Source organism: Podarcis bocagei, assembly GCF_964188305.1.
Source record: "Podarcis bocagei genome assembly, chromosome: 9".
Classification (NCBI taxonomy): Eukaryota; Metazoa; Chordata; class Lepidosauria; order Squamata; family Lacertidae; genus Podarcis; species Podarcis bocagei.
Window position 1 is genome coordinate 36,132,773 of NC_138134.1, and position 21,074 is coordinate 36,153,846.

The 21,074-nt window shown below is 40.2% G+C and overlaps 1 protein-coding gene across 5 annotated transcripts in view; it reads left to right on the top strand.

The window, feature by feature from the left end:
- The window catches only part of MARCHF1 (membrane associated ring-CH-type finger 1), a 117,933-nt gene extending 97,503 nt beyond the window's left edge, over nt 1–20,430 (top strand). For all 5 annotated transcript variants that reach the window (XM_081209075.1, XM_081209072.1, XM_081209073.1 and 2 more), the window contains 2 exons: nt 15,400–15,547; nt 17,107–20,430. In XM_081209075.1, coding sequence (XP_081065201.1) covers nt 15,400–15,547; nt 17,107–17,408 — 450 coding nt within the window. In that variant the 3' untranslated portion in view covers nt 17,409–20,430. The remainder of the gene's footprint in view (nt 1–15,399; nt 15,548–17,106) is intronic.
- The last annotated feature ends 644 nt before the right edge of the window (nt 20,431–21,074 follow it).

Here is a 21,074-nt window from a genome sequence, read left to right on the forward strand (position 1 = left end):
TGAATTTTACAGACAATATTCAAATACCCTTTGTACTGGTGAAAGTGTTGCATAGACTTGTATAGTTAGCTTTATTTTGCTATCAGATGTTCATAATTTTATAGGACAGCCCTCACATTCCTAACTTAAGAATTCTTGCAGCTGGAAGTCCAGCCTATGAGACTCCATAAAGCTCACAATATGCCACAAAGAGCCTAACATCAGGGTGTAACAATGGTAGTAAATGGGGCAGTAGATTAATCTTAGTGATTAGCATCCTTCACCTGTTCCAGATCAAGGAACCCTGTTCCCCCCTTATCGTACAATATACTTGAAAAGGTAGAAAATAGCCCCATCCAAGTGCACTAGGACTGCATAGGCACATAATATTTAAGGTACATTCAAAGCATCCCTGCCCAGCCCGATTCCTGTGAGCTGTTGTTTATTAGAACTGGAATTACCATCCCCCTTAGCAAACTCCAGTTCCCTGTATTCTTGCGGTGGGGGGCTTTTAAATGTATAGATACGGTTCAATAAGGAGGCACCCCCATAGGGAGACCCTATAGCCACGATTTGCATGTCAAGACCCCGCAACCACCCCTTCATTGGGAAATAACTCACACAAGGACACAGATATTAGGTTTATGTTACTGGGCAAATTTGGCCACAACTTTATTGAATTACAGAATGTGAGTGGTATTGGCTTAGGCATTGATTGGACCCGACTATATCTGACTCCTGCCCGCTGCACAGGAAGTCCGGTAAGGGTAAAGGGGGAGCCCTGTTGATGCGTACCAACTCGAGCTCTGATGTGGCTGGAATCCCCGGGCAACGGGGGACAAAGTCCCCTGTCCCCTGTGAGGAGTGGGTGGCCACGCGGTCCACTGCAACTCCTCCCCACTGGGAAGTGGAGCGGATATGGAAAATGGCTCAAGACACAAGAACCTATTGATATGACTGCACATTTAGCTGCCTTCCAGAGAGAGGGAGTGCGGGGCTCACATGGGATTTACCATCCCTTCTTCCTCAGTGCTCCCTTCACCTAGAGCAAATGCCAGGCTGCTTTTTTGTCTGGATGAATCATGGTGCTCCCTATCCATGGTATGCATAAGTGTGGTTTGTTGAAATTCTGGATATTCTGTGTGTGAAGGACTCAGGACTATTGAGACACTGCACAGATTTTGGCACTATGGTAACCAAAATTCTGTGAACCAAAAATACAATGTTGCAACCAGTGTATACTTTGCAAATCTTTGCATTCTGACCCTGGAAAACTTACTCAGCAACCCTGCCAGTTTTTGAGATTTCACTGGGCGTTGTTGCCAATATACATTTGAAAATATCTTCAAAACCAGAAGTGCTAGAACTGCACTTTAAAAAGCAAGAACAAAGAGCAAAGTGAAAGAAATATATTAGGAAGCCACATTCTGTGCTTTGTCTATGCTTGTGTGCAGTTGCAGCATTTTTAAAGCCATGGAACAGCTCTGGGATAGTGTGTGTGTGTGTGTGTGTGTGTGTGTGTGTGTGTGTGTGTGTGTGATTTGTGGCCTGTGAGACACCTTTCACACAATTGCAGGACACTATCCCATCACTAGACTCAACTGCCTGTCTATTCAGCTTTGCCTCAGGCAGCAAAATGTATTGGGCTGACCCTGTTATTCACTGACTTGTTACATGTAGCATAATCCTATAACCACATTTTTTCTGCACCAGGGAGCACACTTCCCTGTTCCTCTGCTTGCTTCCTTTTATTTTGGTTCCCTAAAAGATCTCTATCCATTTGTTTCAAAAGGGGACCTGAAGTTGATAAGTGACTTGCAGAATCACATTCTTGGCCCAATCCAAACATTGTCTGAAAAGAAAGAGTTTGCTGTGGTGCTACAGATTACTAACACACACACACACACACCACCACCACCACCCCTCAGTCCCAAAAGCTTTATGCTGGTGATGGAAATTAGTATGTTATTGTTATTATTTAATATAAGAGTGCCAGAAAGTAATGGTCATAACTGACTGTGGCTAAGTCCCTTTTTACTTTTGACATTAGTAAAGGAAGGAAGGTGAATTCTTGGAATTTGTGACATGTATGCAACTAATGGTAGGATTTAATACAGACAATTTAAGTTTTATCTAAGTCATTACAGGCTCCTCTCACGCTTCACCCCTTGCAATTGTTGATTAAATTTTCACTGACTGGTTTGGTGACAGTAATTTTTGCACATTTGTTCACTGTTTCCCTGCGCTTTGCTCTGCATTTTTGGCCGGCTAGTCATACTTCAAGCTCCCTTCTGGAAGAGATATTTCTTCAACAGTAGAAACTGAATCAAATCTGAAACTGAATATGAATCAAACAGTAGAATCCGAAACAAATCCTTGCATGATAAATTTTTGGTGCTAGAAGATGCGAAGCTGCCGTGATTTGAACTCAGTTTCTAATAAGTGTCTATGAAGCCTATGAAGTTTTATTTACTATTCTGATCATCAACTTAACAGTATTAAGTGCTACAGTACAGAAACACTTTTTGCTCTTTACCATCAGACCCAGACATAGTCAACTTTGAAAGAGCCACAATTCATTACAAATTCAGATTGTAATTCGGATCATAATTTCATTCTTTAGTGGAATAGTAGCCAACCTTCAAAATTCATCTGCCGTTTTCTCTTCCCTCTCTCTCTGGAAGGAAGAGCCTGGCACCTGAATTGTACCCTGAAAAGACCCTGCCATGCGCACAATAACATAATTATATTGTACCTTTTGTGTGGATTTTAATTTGGGGTGGGGGGAGCTACTCATAGTTGAAAAGTTTTAATTAACTGCTTGATACCACCGTACTCCAAGTCCAAAACTTAGAGATCACTACAAAACCCAAATGCCTCTTTACTTCTTGAAAATATATTCTTCAGAAGGCATTGGCCACAGTTGGTCACATCTCAATACAGCTGAAATCAACGAGGTCTCTGTGTTTGGCAAGGGTAACTCTTTCTGGAGCAGGGACATTGGGACAACCCTCCAAAACACACTTTTAAAATTAATTTTATTAATTTCAAAAGCACTTTGTCAGGATCACATTTCCCTGGTGTTACAGGGTTGGATCATTTTATTTTTCAGCCTTGGGGCCTAAAAATATTTCCTGTTTTAAAGTGGGGAAAGCCATATCTTTCCAAAAAGATCAATTCTGCATGATAGTTCAGTGTCTGGTACTGTACAGAAACATTCTAGGTGTGCAGCAGAAAATGAAAGCTGAAATGCTGCATATCCTATTTCTTGTGCCCAGATTACTGGTTTGTTTCTGCTGTGATTGGCTTTATTATAACATCCTTGTAACACTCCCAGTGCTGCTCTCTTATAACTGTTAATTATATTGAATCTAAGCTCAGATTATTATCATACCGTCTGCTTTTCTAGTTACAACACATACAGGCTTGCCATTAAAAGGAACTTATTTTAGCATGATTGATGGGTGGGGGGGAAACGTAAATTCCGAGCTTTTATGTTTCAATCCAACAATACATGCCTATCTCATTTAATTTCAACAAAGCTGAAAACATCAGGTAAATCTGTCCTTAATAACTATGAAATGGAGCTGGGTCTGGATAAGTCTTAAAAGCAGCTGTAGTGAACCAGCATTGTCTTGCTTTATTTTCCCCCTGCTGCTCTGTGATTTTAGGAGTCTACGTTTCTGTTCTATTATTTAATAGATTTTATATTTATTTGTTTCATTGTTTTCAAACTTGATGTTTTGTGCATACCTTAGGGTTCAGTGGGGTTGAAAGAGAAATAAGAAAGGAGGCCTTTGAAGAACTGCAATGGGTCAGCACACTTGGCTGTTAACCAGAAGGTCATTGGTTTGAGCCCACACAGGGACAGCTGTGGGCAGGATTCCTGCACTGCAGTGGGTTGGTCTAGATGGGCCTCTGTGGTACCTTCCAACTTTGTAGTTCTGCAATTCTATGAAGCATTAAGCTTTCAAATTCATATATGTTGATCAGATGTACTCATCAAATGCTAACTTTAAATTTACATTTAGTGTACAGTTTTGATCAAATGTGAAATTTATGTTTCATTCAATATGGTGTGTGGCCAAAAGGCTGGTTGTCACCCTTGCAGCATAGTTCAGTTGGTTAGAACATGGTGTTGATAATGCCAAGGTTGCAAGTTTGATCCCCATATGGGACAGCTGCGTATTAATGCATTGCAGGCGGATTGGACTAGATAATCCTCAGGGTCCCTTCCAACTCTACAATTCCATGAAATCAAATCAATCCAAAGACACAGCAAAACAAAAGTTCATAACAATACACCAAACACCAGTAAAGAGAAGGCCAGTTGGCCCATCTTAGATAGGGAGTCACACAGCAGGAAAACCTTTGTTTCATGTCCCTACCAATCACATTTCAAAAAGCAGAGGGGTACTTTTGAGCAAGCACTGATGACAGCAGTGGAAGAGCAAAGTTATAGAGGAAAATGCTTGCTGTATATTATCATCTTCCCCTCTCCCATGTTTATTACCATTATTAATGGCTTTAAAGTAGTTTAATTTGCTTTTCCATTCTGTATTTGAAAACTAGAAAGTAGATTTGCAATGCAGTGCAGAGATTCTAAATTATACAATTCATTTGTTTTAGTGTTGTTTTTTGTTGACCTCCTTTCATCACGGGATATCTCTGCACTCCTGAGAGAAACTATTTCCCCCTTTTAAAAAAGAACTGAGAACCGGATGTATATTTAATCTGGTATCTGAAGCATGAAACATGATAAAAATATAAAGGCAATCAACATACTACTGTGATCCATATGGAATGGATGACAGAATTAAAATGTACATAAACACAGTAATGTATCTCCAAACAGAGATTTCCCCAAAGCTTTTTGCTATGAGTACTTTTCAAAATACTTTGCCTATTTAATTCTTTGGTTTTGTTTATTTATAGACATTTGGTCTCTGAGGTTTATATTTCTTTTGAAACACATTGTTCCCGTTTTTCTTAGTCTTTCGGGAGGGGTGAATACGAGCATATTTCTTTCCTTTGAATGATGACCCATAGATTTAGAAATTTAGGAATGGCAGTGTACACGTCTGCAAGGGCTTTCTGGTTCATTTCTAGGGGGCAGTGCAATGCAACAGTATCAGACTTCCTGAATTCACAGGCAGCTGATTCATAGACAAAAAACCCCAAATCCGCAATAGCTTTTAAAGCTGACTTACATGAGCAAGCATTTTTCTCCCAGTTAACAGTTACACCCAATGTTTTAGCTTATATTTTAGGGTCAGACATTAATTAGAAATACCACTTTTCAGTTAATACCACTGGGTCATACAGGTTTGCTCCTAAAACCTGTTTGGGAAGGTACTTTACCAGCATAGTTACGCCTTGTGCCACCTGAAGATTATCCAGCACAACCTTTCTGCCATGTGGGGTGGAATTCAAGGCACATACATTGGCATATGCATAGAACTCCACATTCCTTCCAAACCTTAGAGGCAGGCAGGCTACTGAGAATGTTGGTGGGGAAAAAGTCCTCCCTATCCATTTCCCCATACCATTCATAATTTTATAAATCTTGAGAATGCCCCCTCCCCAATCATATTTTTCTAGAGTAAAAAGGCCCAACCACATTAGCTTTCCTCCTAGAGAAGGTGCTTCATCTCTCTGAACTCTTGGATCTTTGAGTTGTTTTTGCTTCCATCCAGGGCCATCTCATCCCACAATATTTCTCTCTACAAAAGAGTCTGTTCCCAAAGCATGGCATTGAGGGTAAGGTGATCTCAGAATCTTTGTTGGCAGACTGCAACAGCAAATACTGTTTAAAGTTTCACAGTAGTAGTAGTAGTAGTAGTAGTAGTAGTAAACTTTAAACAGGCACTCTCTGGGCAGCTTTGCCCACAATAGGTCAATGCAAATGTTGTAACCCAGAGAGCACATTAGGAGGTCCACCACCAATTTGTTGCAGTGGCAAACTGGTGTTGGCATTCCTGAAGTCCTAGGCAGCTGTCATCAGCCACTTGACAACCGACCAGGGGCCAGACAGCCTGGAAGACAGCATGAGAAAGCAAGCCATGGTGCTTGGTAGCCCTGCAGGCAGGGGGAGGCAGTAGTGAACGCATTGGGGGCATCAATTTGCCATCCTCTCAAGACAAGAGACTCAACTTAGCTGATGAGAGGGCCAGCCCTGACGATACCAGCTTACTGACTGGGCAGATGTAACATCTTAACCAATTCAGCTTTGGGGAATTCCTTCAACTGGGCCTAATTATGCTTAATCATATTGACAACATTAATCATGGTTAAGGCTAGCCAAATGTTTCCCCTTTAGCTTATCTAAAACCAATGAAAGCTATTTCAGATCTGAAGCCAAATAGAAACTCTAGTTAGTTCCACCTATGTGACTGCATTGGAAGCAGTTAACTACACATGGGTATGGTGGAGGAACTGGTTTTCTGGAAGAGCGATGGTGGTGAGGAGGGAGTCCATAATTCTTTTTGTTTAACCATAGTTAACCAATTAGGAACATTATATTATCTATACAGGTATGCAGTGTTATGCCAAGAGTTACTTTTCATTCCGGAGCTGCAGTCCATTACATAGCAGTAAGTCCTGCTGAAATCAATGGGGCTTTTAATTTTTTTTCCTGCCGAAAGGCATACAACAACAACAACAACAATAACAACAACAACAACATACTTTCAATCAAAGGATTCTGTCAAAGATATTTGAAATATCTGGCTCCTTGGTTCAAATAGCTTGATAGCATGCTTTGTTTGAAACAGGATTCAATTAATGCCCTGAAGTCAGTAATATATTTAAGTAGCAAATAAAACAGGAATGCACGGATATATTGGTGAGTCTGCTTCAGAATCCAGTGCTTACAGAGAAAATTAGGCTTTGGGTACTGTGAGCTACAAAGTAACTAGGCTGTTGAATGATATTGATGTCTTGTTTTAAAACATAGCTTCACTTTGATCTTTCTTATTTACTCTCATTATTTAAAACCATGCCGTGCAGTATTGGCTCTTGAAAGCGGTATTCCCTGCAGGGAGAGCTATGGGAGATGCTGCTGAGAAATTAAACTAGTCCCTCTTTGAATTCTCTCCTTTTCCCTCAGCACTGTAGGTTCCACAAAGAACCTCTAGTGACCTGCACAATTTCCTGGGAGAAATCAGAAACTTTTGAGCTCTCAACACCATAACGTATTGTTGTTGTTGTGGCTCTGCCTATTACCGTTAGCTTATATAAATCACTCTTATTTCCCATCAGTTTTATAACAAGGATCATGATAAAAAGTGATGGCTGATATTGCTTAGGACAGGTAACACTGATTTGCTGTAGGATTAGTTTTCTTTTAACCTAATTTGGTGGATGCTTTGCAAGCCTTTCCCATGACAGAGAGGCCTATGTTTCCTTTAATTTTCAGCACCGCTGCGGCACGTTGTCAAGGCAACCAGCTTCAGTGTTTTCTTTCCACTAGTAAACTGTGCCTCAGACATGGCCCACCTTAAATCACTGTCTTTCCTGGTAATACATAAGGTCAAATACTTAACCGCTATGCACAATATTTCCCTTTTCTTTACTGGCTCTCATGTTGTTATGGAGAACAGCTAGAGTCTCGGGGGAAGGTGTGTATATTAAGGCTTTTAAAGTTAAACTAATTCTACAGCATTTAAATCTGGTTGTGATGCCTTGAGGAAACAAGTCCTCCTGATACAGCCTTTTAAATTTTTTTAGCAATAAACAGACAGCTATTGCCAATTTGTATATAAATGATCATGCCCACTAGTTTTTACAGTGCAGGCTTTCCATGGCACACATTTGAACAAAAAAATAGGTCACAGATCTGTTTTAGGGGCAGGCTGGTTCACACTGTGCTCTGCCATAAAGGCTCTCTGTCTGCAGTCGGCCCCACCGTGTGTGGGATAGCATGCCTCTCTCAGAACCTACACAAGTAGAGGTGATCTGTTTGCCACCAAGAAAGAGGTTTACAAATCATGGAAGGGAATGGCATGCACCTACAGAATGTAGGTCACACCAGTAGAAAAATGTAATGAAAGCCTTGCTTCTCATAATTTACCTGATATATTTTTGGCTTGCATTCTGAATTCATGGAGGAAGAGGCTATATGTCGCTCTCTGCAAAGCTTTCTGCAAAGGTTCTGTGCTTTTCCTGCTACCTTGAGTGTATTTAATCGCACCTGAGGAAATCTAATTACAAATATAGTGGCCTTCTCTTTCCATGGAGAAAATACATAACACAATGATTAAGAAAGTTGGAGTTAACAAAGAACCACAACTGTGCATCTGTGAAATGTTGGCAGGTATATAGATTGGAAGTTAATTATATCCATTTCCTTATATGTAGAAAATGTGACCAGTAAGTCGGAACACTTCCGATTTTTGTGTCTTCAGTTATAGGGCTGTGAGAGGCAATTGCCAATGATCACATGTTGGGAAGAGCAAATCCAGCACATCTCTACAGCGGGGAATCGGCACTGTTACAAGACTGCTAACAAGTCATTGGTGAATTTCTCAGGCCTCATGCGCACAGCCAAATTTTAGCTTGGTGTGAACACCAGGCTCCCAGAGAGGAGCTTGTAGCTGCTTTGCTCAACATGAACTTGTTTGTTTTAATGTCCTTTGTTCAGGGTTAATGAGGATACTGACAGGAAGGTGATGGGTATCTGATGAAGGACCCTGCATGAGAGGCAGGGAATGGAAGATATTCGGGGGGGGGCTGGGAGAAGAAAGGGAAGTTCCCAGGTGAGAGCTGGGAGGGTCCACCCCGATTTGTGTGGGACAAGGGTTAAGATCTACCTCTGACAGAGGGCTCTGTATTTTTTGTTGTTTCCTTCCTCCCCCCCCTCTGTTCCTTCTTTTCTTTCTTTTTATTTAGATTAGTTTGATTTTTATTATATTTTGAAAAGTTTCAGTTTTTAAAAATTATATAAAGGGGGGGCAGGGAGGAGCAAAGCTGCTGTGCATTCATCCCAAAGCTCACATGTTCATGCTAACCTGAGGCTTGTTTTAGCATGATGCATGAACCAGGCCACAGTCTATAATAGACTTCTGTGCTATTTGTCTGGGGATTTGGGTGGTGCTGTATCTAAACCACTGAGCCTCTGGGGCTTGCTGATCAGAAGGTTGGCGGTTCAAATTCACGCAGTGGAGTGAGCTCCTGTTGCTCTGTCCCAGCTTTTGCCAACCTAGCAGTTCAAAAGCATACCAGTGCAAGTAGATAAGTTGGTACCGCTATGGCAGGAAAGTAAATGGGGTTTCCATGTGCTCTGGCACTTGTCACGGTGTCCTGTTGTGCCAGAAGCAATTTAGTCATGTTGGCCACATGATGCAGAAAGCTTTCTGTGGACAAACACTAGCTCCCTCAGCTTGACAAGCGAGATGAGCGCCACACCCCATAGTCACCTTTGACTGGACTTAACTGTCCAGGGGTCCTTAACACATTTTCTCAGACTTAAAATTTCCCAGACAAGAAGCCTGGGAATGTGACAAAATGCAGATGCCATTCCTCACTGTGATCTTTTGCCCTTTTGCTATGTGATCATGCACTACATTCCTAGAATGTCCCCTTTGAACCACTCAGTTCTCGATAAGTTGCTTCAATGGCACTAGCATTCACTAACTGACCTGGACTTGGAGCTGTCATTTCTTCTTTGCTAGCAGATTACTGAATTTCTTGTGCTCTGAGGAGCCTTCTTTATCATCTTCATTCTTTTTGAAGCTCTCTACAAAGGTATGTTTTCCCCTGTTGCAAGCAGTTCTAGGGTACTACAGTTATGAAATGTCTCTACATTTGCACTTTTAATTATATTCTCTCTCTCCCTCTCTCACACACAGACTGATTGCATCTCTAAATGACAAAATTGTCTATGTAAATAGCATATGGTTTGGAAGCTTGTAATTAGATGCAAAATTATAGGAGTACGTAAATTACTGTGAGCCAAACCTTTTCATTTAGCTGGAGGTTATGGGAGGCCTTGATGGAGATCATGTGAGTGAGGCAGGAGGCTTGCTATACAACACTGATGAAGAAATTCCTATGCTGAACTGCTTTTCTGGGAGCTGTTGCACAAATTCAGAACGTATTTTGAAAGGGAAGAGGATGCCTCTGTGGTTCTGGGGAAGCTTGCTTGATGAATCTAAACATGATTGTTTTAAACAGCTGTCTAATAGAGTGAATGCTTTGCAGGCCGTAAGCCACAGGTTTAAGCCCTGATATGTCCACTTAAAAGGATCTCAGGTGGCAAGACTGCAAAACTCTTGGAGAGCCTGCCAGTCAAAATAGACAATGTGAGTGGTCTGACGCAGTATAAAGACTACTGGCTCTGTGCGATATGAGTAGGCCGTCCCTGTGAGCTGGAACCCTGAGTGCTCAAGTTTCTAACTCATGGGGAGAGCTTACATGTCTTGGCAACCTGACCCATGCAGCCATGCTCTTAAACATGTGGATAGCGTTGGGGAGGAGCCAGCATAAAGGCAGGCTGAGTGAGTTCTCCTGATTCACTGGATTATCACTGCATGCCCTGGATATTTGAGTGGGGCTAGTTTACTGCAAAATGCTGCTTTGGACAGTCACTTTGCAGTGACTTGGGGTGAAAGAACCTGTTCTAAAGGAGTGCATCTTCTGCAGAACTAACACTCGAGAGGCCTCACCACCAAGTGTCTGGCAAGCTTAATATGCACAAATAAGATAACAATGCCTGGCATTTATACTTTTCCAAGTGCCCAAAGGGCTTTAAGAGCGTTCTCCACAAACCTTAGCAACCCTGTAAAGGAGGCTATTATAACCATGCTGCCAACTAAGGCTGTGAGACAGTGACTTGTCTAAGGCCACCCAGATTATTCCTGGCTGGGAGGGGGGATGTGATGAGGCTAAGGGCAGTTTCCTTTGGGTGATTGTTTATGCACGGGCTTGCTCCTAGGTGCATTGGTGGTCATTTAGTGATTTTGCTGTTTTATGTTGTATTTATTTGGTTATTATATTTATTTAATATTTTGTTGACCGCTTTGGGAGCCTTTGGGTTAGAGAGCACTATATAAATAAAGAACAGCAACAGGTGTATAGTCAAGTGATTTGGAGACTTCATGTATTTTTATTTTGTGTTTTAAAGATGTAAACTGCCCTGTGATTTTCAGAAGAAGGGTGGTATATAAACTCAATAAATGAAAATAAATAAAACTCTCCTAGCTGCTACACTGTAGTACCTTTTGCAGCAGCTAAATATAAGAATGTATTTTATGCAGACCACCACTGTGAGCTTGACTGCCCAAGGCAAACTAGAAATGTTTTTCATCACTTGCTAGAGGAATCTACTGCACTGTTGCTCTCCTGATGTTCTTAGTTAAGTTTAGAGATGCTGAGCCTCTTGAAGCAAAAGCAGTGTCTCTGGGATGGCATCCTGTATTTAAAGCAGCGTGGGAGAAAAGCAAAGCCCCAATTCTGTGGAAATGTGTCAACAAATAGTACAGAAGAGAACTAATGAGGCAGAATCTTTAGGGCTGTTTCACATGATCTGGTTCCACTTCATTTCAAAAGTGCTGTTCCACAATTGTGGCAGGAAACGGCATAATTAAATTGCAGACTGAGAAATCCATCAGCCATTTTCTCGGCTGTACCTCACTTTCCCCAGCTGGTGTGATCACAAGAATCAGAGCATGACCTGTTTTGCACAAACATTTCCCCATCTGATCACGGGCACATGTATGATTGAACAAGAACGCCAGCTGTTTGAAAGTATGGGAGTTTTAAATTTCAGCTATGGAAATCAAGCCTAAATAATAGGAAATGTACTCTGTTTAATGATGGTGCAGCTGTTTGGATTCATGTTTTATAGAAGGCTCAAGCCAAAATGAAATGCAGTGTCAAAACTATATGGTGTTCAATATAATTCCCTTTTTGCTTTTAGTCTAATGACAGAGCTGATAATTGAAAATGAAAACAATATAAAATTGGCAGATGGAACAACCAGTCTATAAATATACGTTGTTTTTGAAATTGAAGGTTTTCTTTCAGTGGTATCGTTTAATTTCCATTTTTAGGCAGTTTTATTTAGTGGCTATCTTTAAATACTATTGAAGTTCTTAGATGCTATTTTTGATTAGATTGTTTTTCAGTCACTGTTTTTGTAATCCTATGTAGTTTGCAAAAAAAGGGGGGAGGCCTAGATATAGTATTCTAAGAAATATATTTTAACATTAATCTAGACATGCATGGTTGTGCTTAAATCATTGAGAATATGGAGCATCTTTTGTACAGAGCTTTGCTGCCCTCTAGTGTCTAACAGGCTGCACTTCTAGTCTAAACATTTCCATGTAACACTATTGAAATTTGGAATGTCTGGATTACTACACTGTGCAATTGTACATTGTACATTGTGCTACTAGGTGCAATTAATTCAGCAAAGTGGGACACATTTCTAAGCTTGCAAACTTACTTTTTAAAAATCCATGTTTTTATTTTCATTTTGACTCTCTGCAACAGAAAATACAATAATCTGACATCAGTGACCAGGTCATAGTTCAGTGGCTGAGCATCTGTTTTGCATGCAAAAGGTACCAGGTTCAATCCTTGACATGTCCAGGTATAGCTCTGTCTGAAATCTCTTCAAGGTGAGGTCAGACAGCCCTCTCCCTGTGGAACTTCTGGTGCCTACTGAAGACCTTTTTTTTTTAATTGTAACAGGCATTTTAATTGAATTGTGATTTTATAGTTGTAACTAATTTCTAGCTTCAGTGTACGGAGTTTTTTTAGTATACCCCTTTAGATACACCTGAAATTACAAATTGTCAAAATAATCAAGTAGTAGACAATCCTGGGCTAGATAGACAAAGTCTTGACCTGGTATAATACGTTCCTACTCTAGTCTTCCTTCTCTTCCCTGTTGGTGTGGCTTTTTAGCTCTTTCTTTAGGAACATAAGAAGAGCAAACTGGACCAGGCCAATTGTCTACCTAGTTCAGCAAGCTGTCTTTGAAGTGGCCAGTCAAATAACTATGGGAAGGCATATGCATTTTCTGCTTCCAGCTTCTACCCCATTTGCCTCTTTCTAGTACTTTTATCAATGCTATTGCTCCTTCCATTGCACCCATGGCTCTTTAGCTATTTTCCCTTCCCCAAGAGCTATGCTGTCTCACATCTGTCTGTTAAATTTTTGAGTTGTTCAATGGTTGCATTCCTTTACACACTATTAATAGACACCTTGGAAAGGCAGGATATACGGTAAGTTACCCAACGATTAGGTGGCATGATATCTATGAAATTGTAAAAGAAATACCCTAAATGGGGGGATGGACGGGCATGCATTACTATCTCCAGTGCTTTTTTTCGGGGGGGGGGGCACAGGGGTATGCATACCCCTGAGCATTTTGTGAATCTTTGTACTTTTGTCCATTTACTGTATTTCCCCCCATTTTGAACCATAAAATGGTGATTTTCTTGAGTCAAAATGAGACTACCCCTAAACATTTTTTAAAGAAAAAAAGCACTATGTCCACTTCTGCTCATCCCTTTATTTTTTAAAATGTAAAATATGAAACAGTGGGAGGCAAGCCAAACAAAAGCATCATTAAGTTGATTTTTCTTTCCAAGTTTGAACTTGCTAGTAGCAGTGAGCATTATGAAAGTGTAAGTCGTTCTTATGATTTTTGATTGTTCACTTGCATATATTTTAAAGAAAGCCGTCTGCTGTGCCCACTCCCCCAAAAATTCTCCAAATAAATGTATTGTGCTTCTGTGCATAATTGACTTGGTATCCTGTTGGAGTCGATAAAGTATATCCCCATCCTTTGCTTTTCTTCAGCTGAAAAATGTTCCCATAGTGGCTAATCTGATACTAGAGTTCTAATCTAACAGTACCTCTAACACCTTACTGGCCCATCTTGGGTAGATGGTTCTGCTTACTGCCTCTTGTTTTCTGCTTGTGTGTCAAAGCTCGTAATCACTTCTGTCTTAAGCAGCCATAGTTTCCTTTCTTTTGCCATGGGCGCAGGGGCACACATCATTGTTCAGTGTTGGCATTATTTTAAGTAGTATTAAAAGACAGGCAGGCTGTAACTTGTTACAAATAAGAGAAATAGAAATATTTCTGACTTAGTGTGGCAATACTGCACTGGAAACGTCACAATACTGTATATTGCAAAAAGGAATTTTAAGATGAGCAGCTTATGACAATGTGTGCAACTTCCGTTTGAAGCTGGAAGCAATTTGGTTGGCAGGCAAAACTCACCTTATTTCTTCATCTTTCTCAAAGTTTGCTTTTTTATTTCCCTTCTGGCCCTTTCAACTATTTGGAGTCAATTTGGAAGAAATGTAGCGCGCACACATTAAAATGTTGCTTGGAACATGCACTTCAGCCATTTAGTACTACAAGTAGCAGGAAGGTGGCAGCATTGCACTGCATTTCTCCACCACTTGAGATATTTTAACAAGATACAAAAGTAATATTCAAAAGTTGAAAAGCCTCAACAGCTCAGCATTTTAATCTACTTATGAAAGAGGAAAACATGATTTGCATGAGGATAAAAATCCACATTTGATCTAGGGAAGAAAAATGCTTTTTGCTTAAGTTTTCAGGCCCACTATTGGGTTAATTCAACATTCCTTATGATAGCTAAGGGACAAAGTAGATTGCATGATTGCCCTTGCATGCTTTCTTATTTTGTTACTAAATAGCATGTGGGAGGAAGGCAATCCAGGTTAAGACCATGATGGGAGCAAACCATGGGCATGACCCAAATAAGACCCTACACCTTCAGTTGATATTTACTTCTTGTTAAAAGCAGAGAAGGAACCAACCATGTGATTAGCATGATGTCTGAATTCACCCTGAACTCCAATGGAATTCAGGGTTGAGTGTCTTACTCAAGAATTCCTTAGAGGCCATTTAGTTTCCTTGTGTATATTAGGCCTCTATACCTGCCAGAAGACATTTTAAATACATGCAACAGACTTCAGAGTCGCCTAGTATGGGCCTGGTTCTGTCCCAATAAAAACTGTACTAATTTAAAAGGAGACAAACTTTCCTATTTCAAGAGTGCCTGTAGTGGCAGAATTCTCTCTTCAAAATCAAACTGCACATACAGAATATTATTTTGCTGGTAGCTGCTACTATAGTCTTTAATGGAACAGGGAAACTTTTAAACAGTTGCTCAGCACTTCACAAAACTAATGAAAGGGTGCCTTCCTTGATAAGCCTGAATAAAATACATCATGGGTTTTCTCCAAAATTGAGCTTGTTTTATTAATTTTGCTATTTCCCTTCAATTAAGGAAGCCCTGAGTGCCTGTATTTTAGAGAACAAGTAGGAGATTTCAAAATTAAGTCATCCTCATTGCTAATTTTAGTGGGGCGGGGAGAGTTTAGTAACATAAGAACTCCTGCAAACCCAACCATTTCTGTTTGCCATTTGCAGTGGGAAAAACTACAGATGACAACAAGTGAGAGGAGGAAGATTGTCTGCTCGGTCACATTCCACATTATTGCTATTACCTGCGTAGTTTGGTCACTGTATGTACTAATAGATCGGACCGCTGAGGAAATTAAGCAAGGCAATGACAATGGTGAGTATATTTATCATTTTCTTTCTTTATGTTCTTAGGTAGTATGATTTTAGAAATGGAGACAGAGCAAAACTGTAAAGGCAAGTGAGCGCAGAGAACCAAAAGCAACAGGTTCAAATGGGAGCATTCACCCAACTTCCCTAGTTCCAGTGTTCTGAGAACTTTGGCTTTTACATAAAAGAAGCAGGTTTCTAGCCCTTTAGGCTCCAGGCAACAGGTTTCAAAACCTGTTGAATTCCTGGGAATTCCAGCATCTAGAGGGGTTTGATTGCTCTGCATTGCTCCCCACCCCTGCAACAGAGCAATTCTTCAAAATGGGGTTGCACTGCATGCAGGTCGGCCCAGGCTCAATGACCAGCATCTCTACATAGGGCTGAGAATGTCTCCAGTCCGAACCCCCAAAGTGTCAGTGTTGACAACGCTGAGCTAGATGGACAAATGGTCTGAGGCCCCTTCCTATGCTTCTAAAATAAAGCATATGCTGGCATGGTTAACATGACTTATCTATTCTCAGAAGACATTCTGACTTTACAAAGCAGCCCTGGCTACTTCGTAAAGTGACTTATCTTTAGGCTAGCCACTGGGTGTCATGATATTCCAAAGACAAGCAACTGAGTATATCTACATGAAACAAACACATTGAGTATCACTGTGCCCAAGATTGCTCTGAAATACAATTTCCAACGTTGCATTTTTCCATTTAAAAATGTATATATGCATGCCTTATTTTTATTTTTCAAGCTTAAGAGATCCTGCTAGGCAAAAAATAAATGAAACAAAAATGATATTTTACTGATGTGTTTAACATTTTCATACACCCAGTAAAACTGCCCTCGGCAAGCTTAAATTATGCAGTAGCAAATTATACATTTGGCATTCAAATAGGCAAGATTCTTAATCTCAGCGGCATAAGAGCATTTTAAAAGTTATATCCTGCAGGAAACAATTTCTCTTCTTAACTCACTCAAAAGAAATATCTCCTGGGTAAAAGGATTTTCTGTAAATAAATGTTAAAAAGAAATTCTCTGCCCAAAGTAGTGACGTGAAGGACCTAAAGTCAATTGCAAATGTGGGTATCCGACAGGGGGTGACCCCCAAACAAGTGATTTCCACATCCGGTTTAAAACTTAAAGAGCCCTAAGGGACCCATTTAATCCAGTGTCCTATTCACAGTACCCAACTAGATTCCTATGGGAACTCCATAGGCAGGACATGACAGGCTAGAGCTTCTCCCCCATCTAATCTCATGGAATTGAACCCTTTCACATAAATGTCAGGAAAGCTTAGCTTGCATGCATGAGCAAATAATTATTCTTTCTGTTCAGTACAGGCAAATTCATTACTGGGAACCCTCCTATATCTAAAACCATAATATTAAGAAAACTTCAGAGCTTCACTGCTCAACACGAGAGGCCTTAGGAACTGAGCTGGTAGCCTTTGCAGCCTCCATGTGTCAGGAGGTTTCACTAAGCGCAATTTAGAAGCAAATAGCAACTCTGCAGGAAAATGAAACAGTAATATTAACTCTACCTCTTTCACCCCCTTTTTAACTCTGAAAGGTGTGCTGGAGTGGCCATTTTGGACAAAATTGGTTGTGGTGGCCATTGGGTTCACGGGAGGCCTTGTCTTCATGTACGTGCAATGTAAAGTCTACATTCAATTGTGGCGGAGGCTTAAGGCTTACAATCGAGTGATATTTGTTCAAAACTGTCCAGACACTGCCAAAAAACTAGAGGAGAAAAATTATTCCTCCAATCAGAACACTGAAATCAAAGACTCCGTAGTGGTGCCAGTATCACAGACAGGTACAAACTCTCAACAATCAGGAGAAGAAACTGTTTCTGATGTGATGCCGGTTTGATGGAAGCTGCATTTCTCTTTCTTTACTGAAGAACAAAGTAATGTGCTTTCCTACTGTTCAGCCACATAAAAACAGCAAAACCACTAAGTAAATTTGAAGGAAGAACAAATGGGGAAATTGATCAAGAGAAGTTACACGTTACCTCTGGAATGTAATTGTGAAGTGGCTAAGCATAGTGAAAATGCAAAGAAGAAAGCGCGTCAGAGATGACTTTCGAACAGGCAAACGAACATGGCAAGTACCACTGTTGATGGCTGAAAAGAGCTGCATATGCAGATTTACTACCAGTGTTCTGTTTACAAGGAGAAAACCCTTACATCTATTTGTTACTATGGTCTTTTTTGCTAATTATCGTAATCTTGGACACACTCTCTTCAAGGCAATTTTTAAAACGATTCATATTTACCCTTAAAGTCATGCAAAGAGATTTGCACCATAGCACAAAGTATCCGAACCTCGTAATGTGATAATTTTGCAAAGAGGTGGCTGACCTGAAGCATATATGGTTTGAAGGCGATATGAAGGAAATCCTTTCCAAAAGTTACCATTGAAAACGTATGTTTAAAATGTGAGTATTTGTAAACTAGGTAGCTGAAAATATCCCTTGTATGCACAAATGATCATTTTCTTTCACATTTTTATATTCATTTGGTGCAGCAATTTGACTGCTGCTTATTCATAAGAGCTAAAATTGACAGAATATTCCTGCCACCTCCAAAATTCAGCTAAAGGGTAATATGTTCTATAATCAGAGATATATTGCAGACAGAGCAGCAGGAAACCTTGAAAATATGTTTTTAGTACTTACATATTAGTGTGTAAAATATGCAAAGGGTGGGAGATTAAATTCTATTCTTTTGTTTAAGAGATCAGGATAGAACAGATTCAGAAACTTGTTAGGACAATATTGAAAGAGTCAAAGTAGGCATCATTACCCATATGCCAGGATCTCTCTGACGTCCACTAAATTGACAAAGTATGTGGTACCTTCTATACAGGAGTGAAGCTGAATCATTCATGGTTCAGTAGTTCAGTTGTTACTATTGTGGTTTTAGCATAGTAATGTAAGACTGAAGTGTGACTAAATAGAAAATGCAGAAGATATATATCAGTATCATGTTGTACCCAGCAGGGATGACTTGCATGGGGGGAAAGCCAATAACTTTGGCATCCCATTTCAGAATGATGTACCTCAGCAGACTAAATGATTGGATGTCCTAAAAAGAAAGGGCACGGCACCTGTCCTTATACCACTCTTATGCTTGTTGAATGTATTGTGAGTTGTGCCCAAGTAATGTGAGTTATACAAGAACAGTGTTACTAGTAATGAGAGGAACTTATGGCAGCAAACTGCAGTGGATTAAGTCATTTTCAAAAAGGACTACATTTCATATTTCATACTTATAAAACACAGTAAGACATAGATTCTGAAAAGACACAGCAGATGTATGTGATGGATCAGCTGAGACATTGCAAAAAGCACATAGCCTCCTTAAAATTAATGGGCCTTTCCCCAGTGATTTCAGTAGTTGAAATAAGGCCTCTCTTATTGGAATCATGGCACTAGTTTGGAAACTTTAAAATGAGATTATGTAAGACAATAGTTTAGCAAAAAGAGTTGATAATGGGGATCTTGAGTAGAAGTTGCATAAATAACCCATCGATGAAGACTTTAATGCTAAAATGAAGAAATGCATGTTAACATTTAAACTGTCAGATGAAGGAGCCACACAAATTATTTGTGGGGTTTAGAACACTGTGTATTTGAACAGAGGTCATAGGAGGGACCGAACAAAAATAAGATCACAATAAAATTAATTCCAAACTGGGTGGTTCATATCCATTTCACTAAGAAAAAGACACACACACATCCAGATATAGTCGAACTATAAACTGAAGTGATAGCTAACCTGGTGATTTTCTGCCCAGCTATAGCCATTTATAATAATGTACCATTGCTTTGAATAAACAGCTGACTTCTGTGATATAAATACTTTAAAAGATAAGGCAGCTGCAGCACATCACACCATACTGGACAGGGCACAATATAAATTGCTTACTGAATTCCACTAAAATGCAACCAAATCAACAATGTTTCATCTTTAGGTCCCCATGCATTTAGCAAATTAAAAGAAGGCCAACTGATCATTTCTCCCAACAGCATAGCAATCAAGCACTGGATTCATGGGATGGGCATGACTATAAATCACAACGCATAGGGCAAAAATAATTTTTTTATCACCAGAAGGAGACCATGTATTGAGCCCATGTTTTCAAGGCATACTAGTGACTTGGTTGCATTGCTTAGAAGCAAGATCTTTTCCTTTTTAAGATGATGCTTCTGAAATTCAGTGCAGCTGGCTGAAGCAGCTATGAAGGAATAGTTACCACTTTTTTTCCACGAAATGGAGATGCCAGTTGTCACACACAGACTATAGTGTTATCTGTCTTTTCTAGTGCCAGTTAATAGATGACCATTAGAGATATCAGAAGTTGTATCAAAGAAAATGTTTACATGGTGGAATAAGGTTACCCTTAGAAAACAAAGATGATGAAAAGTTAACAATGAGGTAGTGTTAAATGCCAAATTAATTGTCTTCATCAACTCTGTATGGGGCTATCAGGGGCGTTCCCCTATGGATTGTTCTATTAGCTTTACAAGCATAACTAAGCAGCCTACTGGTGCTATTGCCACAGCTGGAAAACAGTCAATAGTTTGGTTCTAAAATGTGTACATCAGTACACCACTCCACCACCAAAATTAGCAGTCAAATTTTGAAACTTGCACTGCAATGCAATCTACGATGCAAATATTTTACTGTGTATATTGTCGAGACCCAAAAGCTATGTTACTTGTTTTACCCAGTTCTCTTTTGCAAAAGAGCTTAGATGCTTTTGTGGGTGACTTGTGTATTAAAAAGGTATTTGGGATGGGAAAGAAACTTAATATAAACTACTAATTGTTGTGGAACAAATTTGTATTTGTATTAAACAGATGCCTCTAGGGGTTACTTGTAAGTCATTTGCTTTTAAAGTGCAATAATATATGTTGATAATATGGACTGCCAACCCTTTCCGAGCCAATGGATGCATTTCAAATTTTGAGAAAATGATGTGGCAACGTGGGGCAGGGGCGTACGTGGCATTACACAACAAAGCTGCTAAATCTAAAGAGCAGAAAAAGATAAGGCCACAAAATGGTAAGAGACATCCCACCACGCACCACCTATGGAGAAAAGAACATTTCACTGCCTATCTCCTCTGCTCAAAATGGAAGAGAGGGAGGGTATCCAATCTTGACCTGTTTAAGGGGGCATGTTCAGTGCCCAACAGGCCAAGCCAGCGCAAACAGGCACTGAGCAAGAGGGCCAAGTGGTCATACACTCTGGATTTTTGAGGGCACTGCAGGAGGTACTGGCACCCACAAATTCTGCACTGGTAAAACCTGAAAGCTGCCACTGCACGGTGCCAATTTTATATAACAGTCTTATCCATGAAAAAGGGAGGTAGGGTGGCAAGGAGACACCAGTTCTCAAGAATGCACCATGTTAACATCATCCTCCTAAACCAAGCATGAGTGCTTAACCACTGACCCTCCAGATGTCACAGAACCCCAACTCCCAACAGCCCTAGACAGCATGGCTGACTGGGATGCCAGGAGTTGGG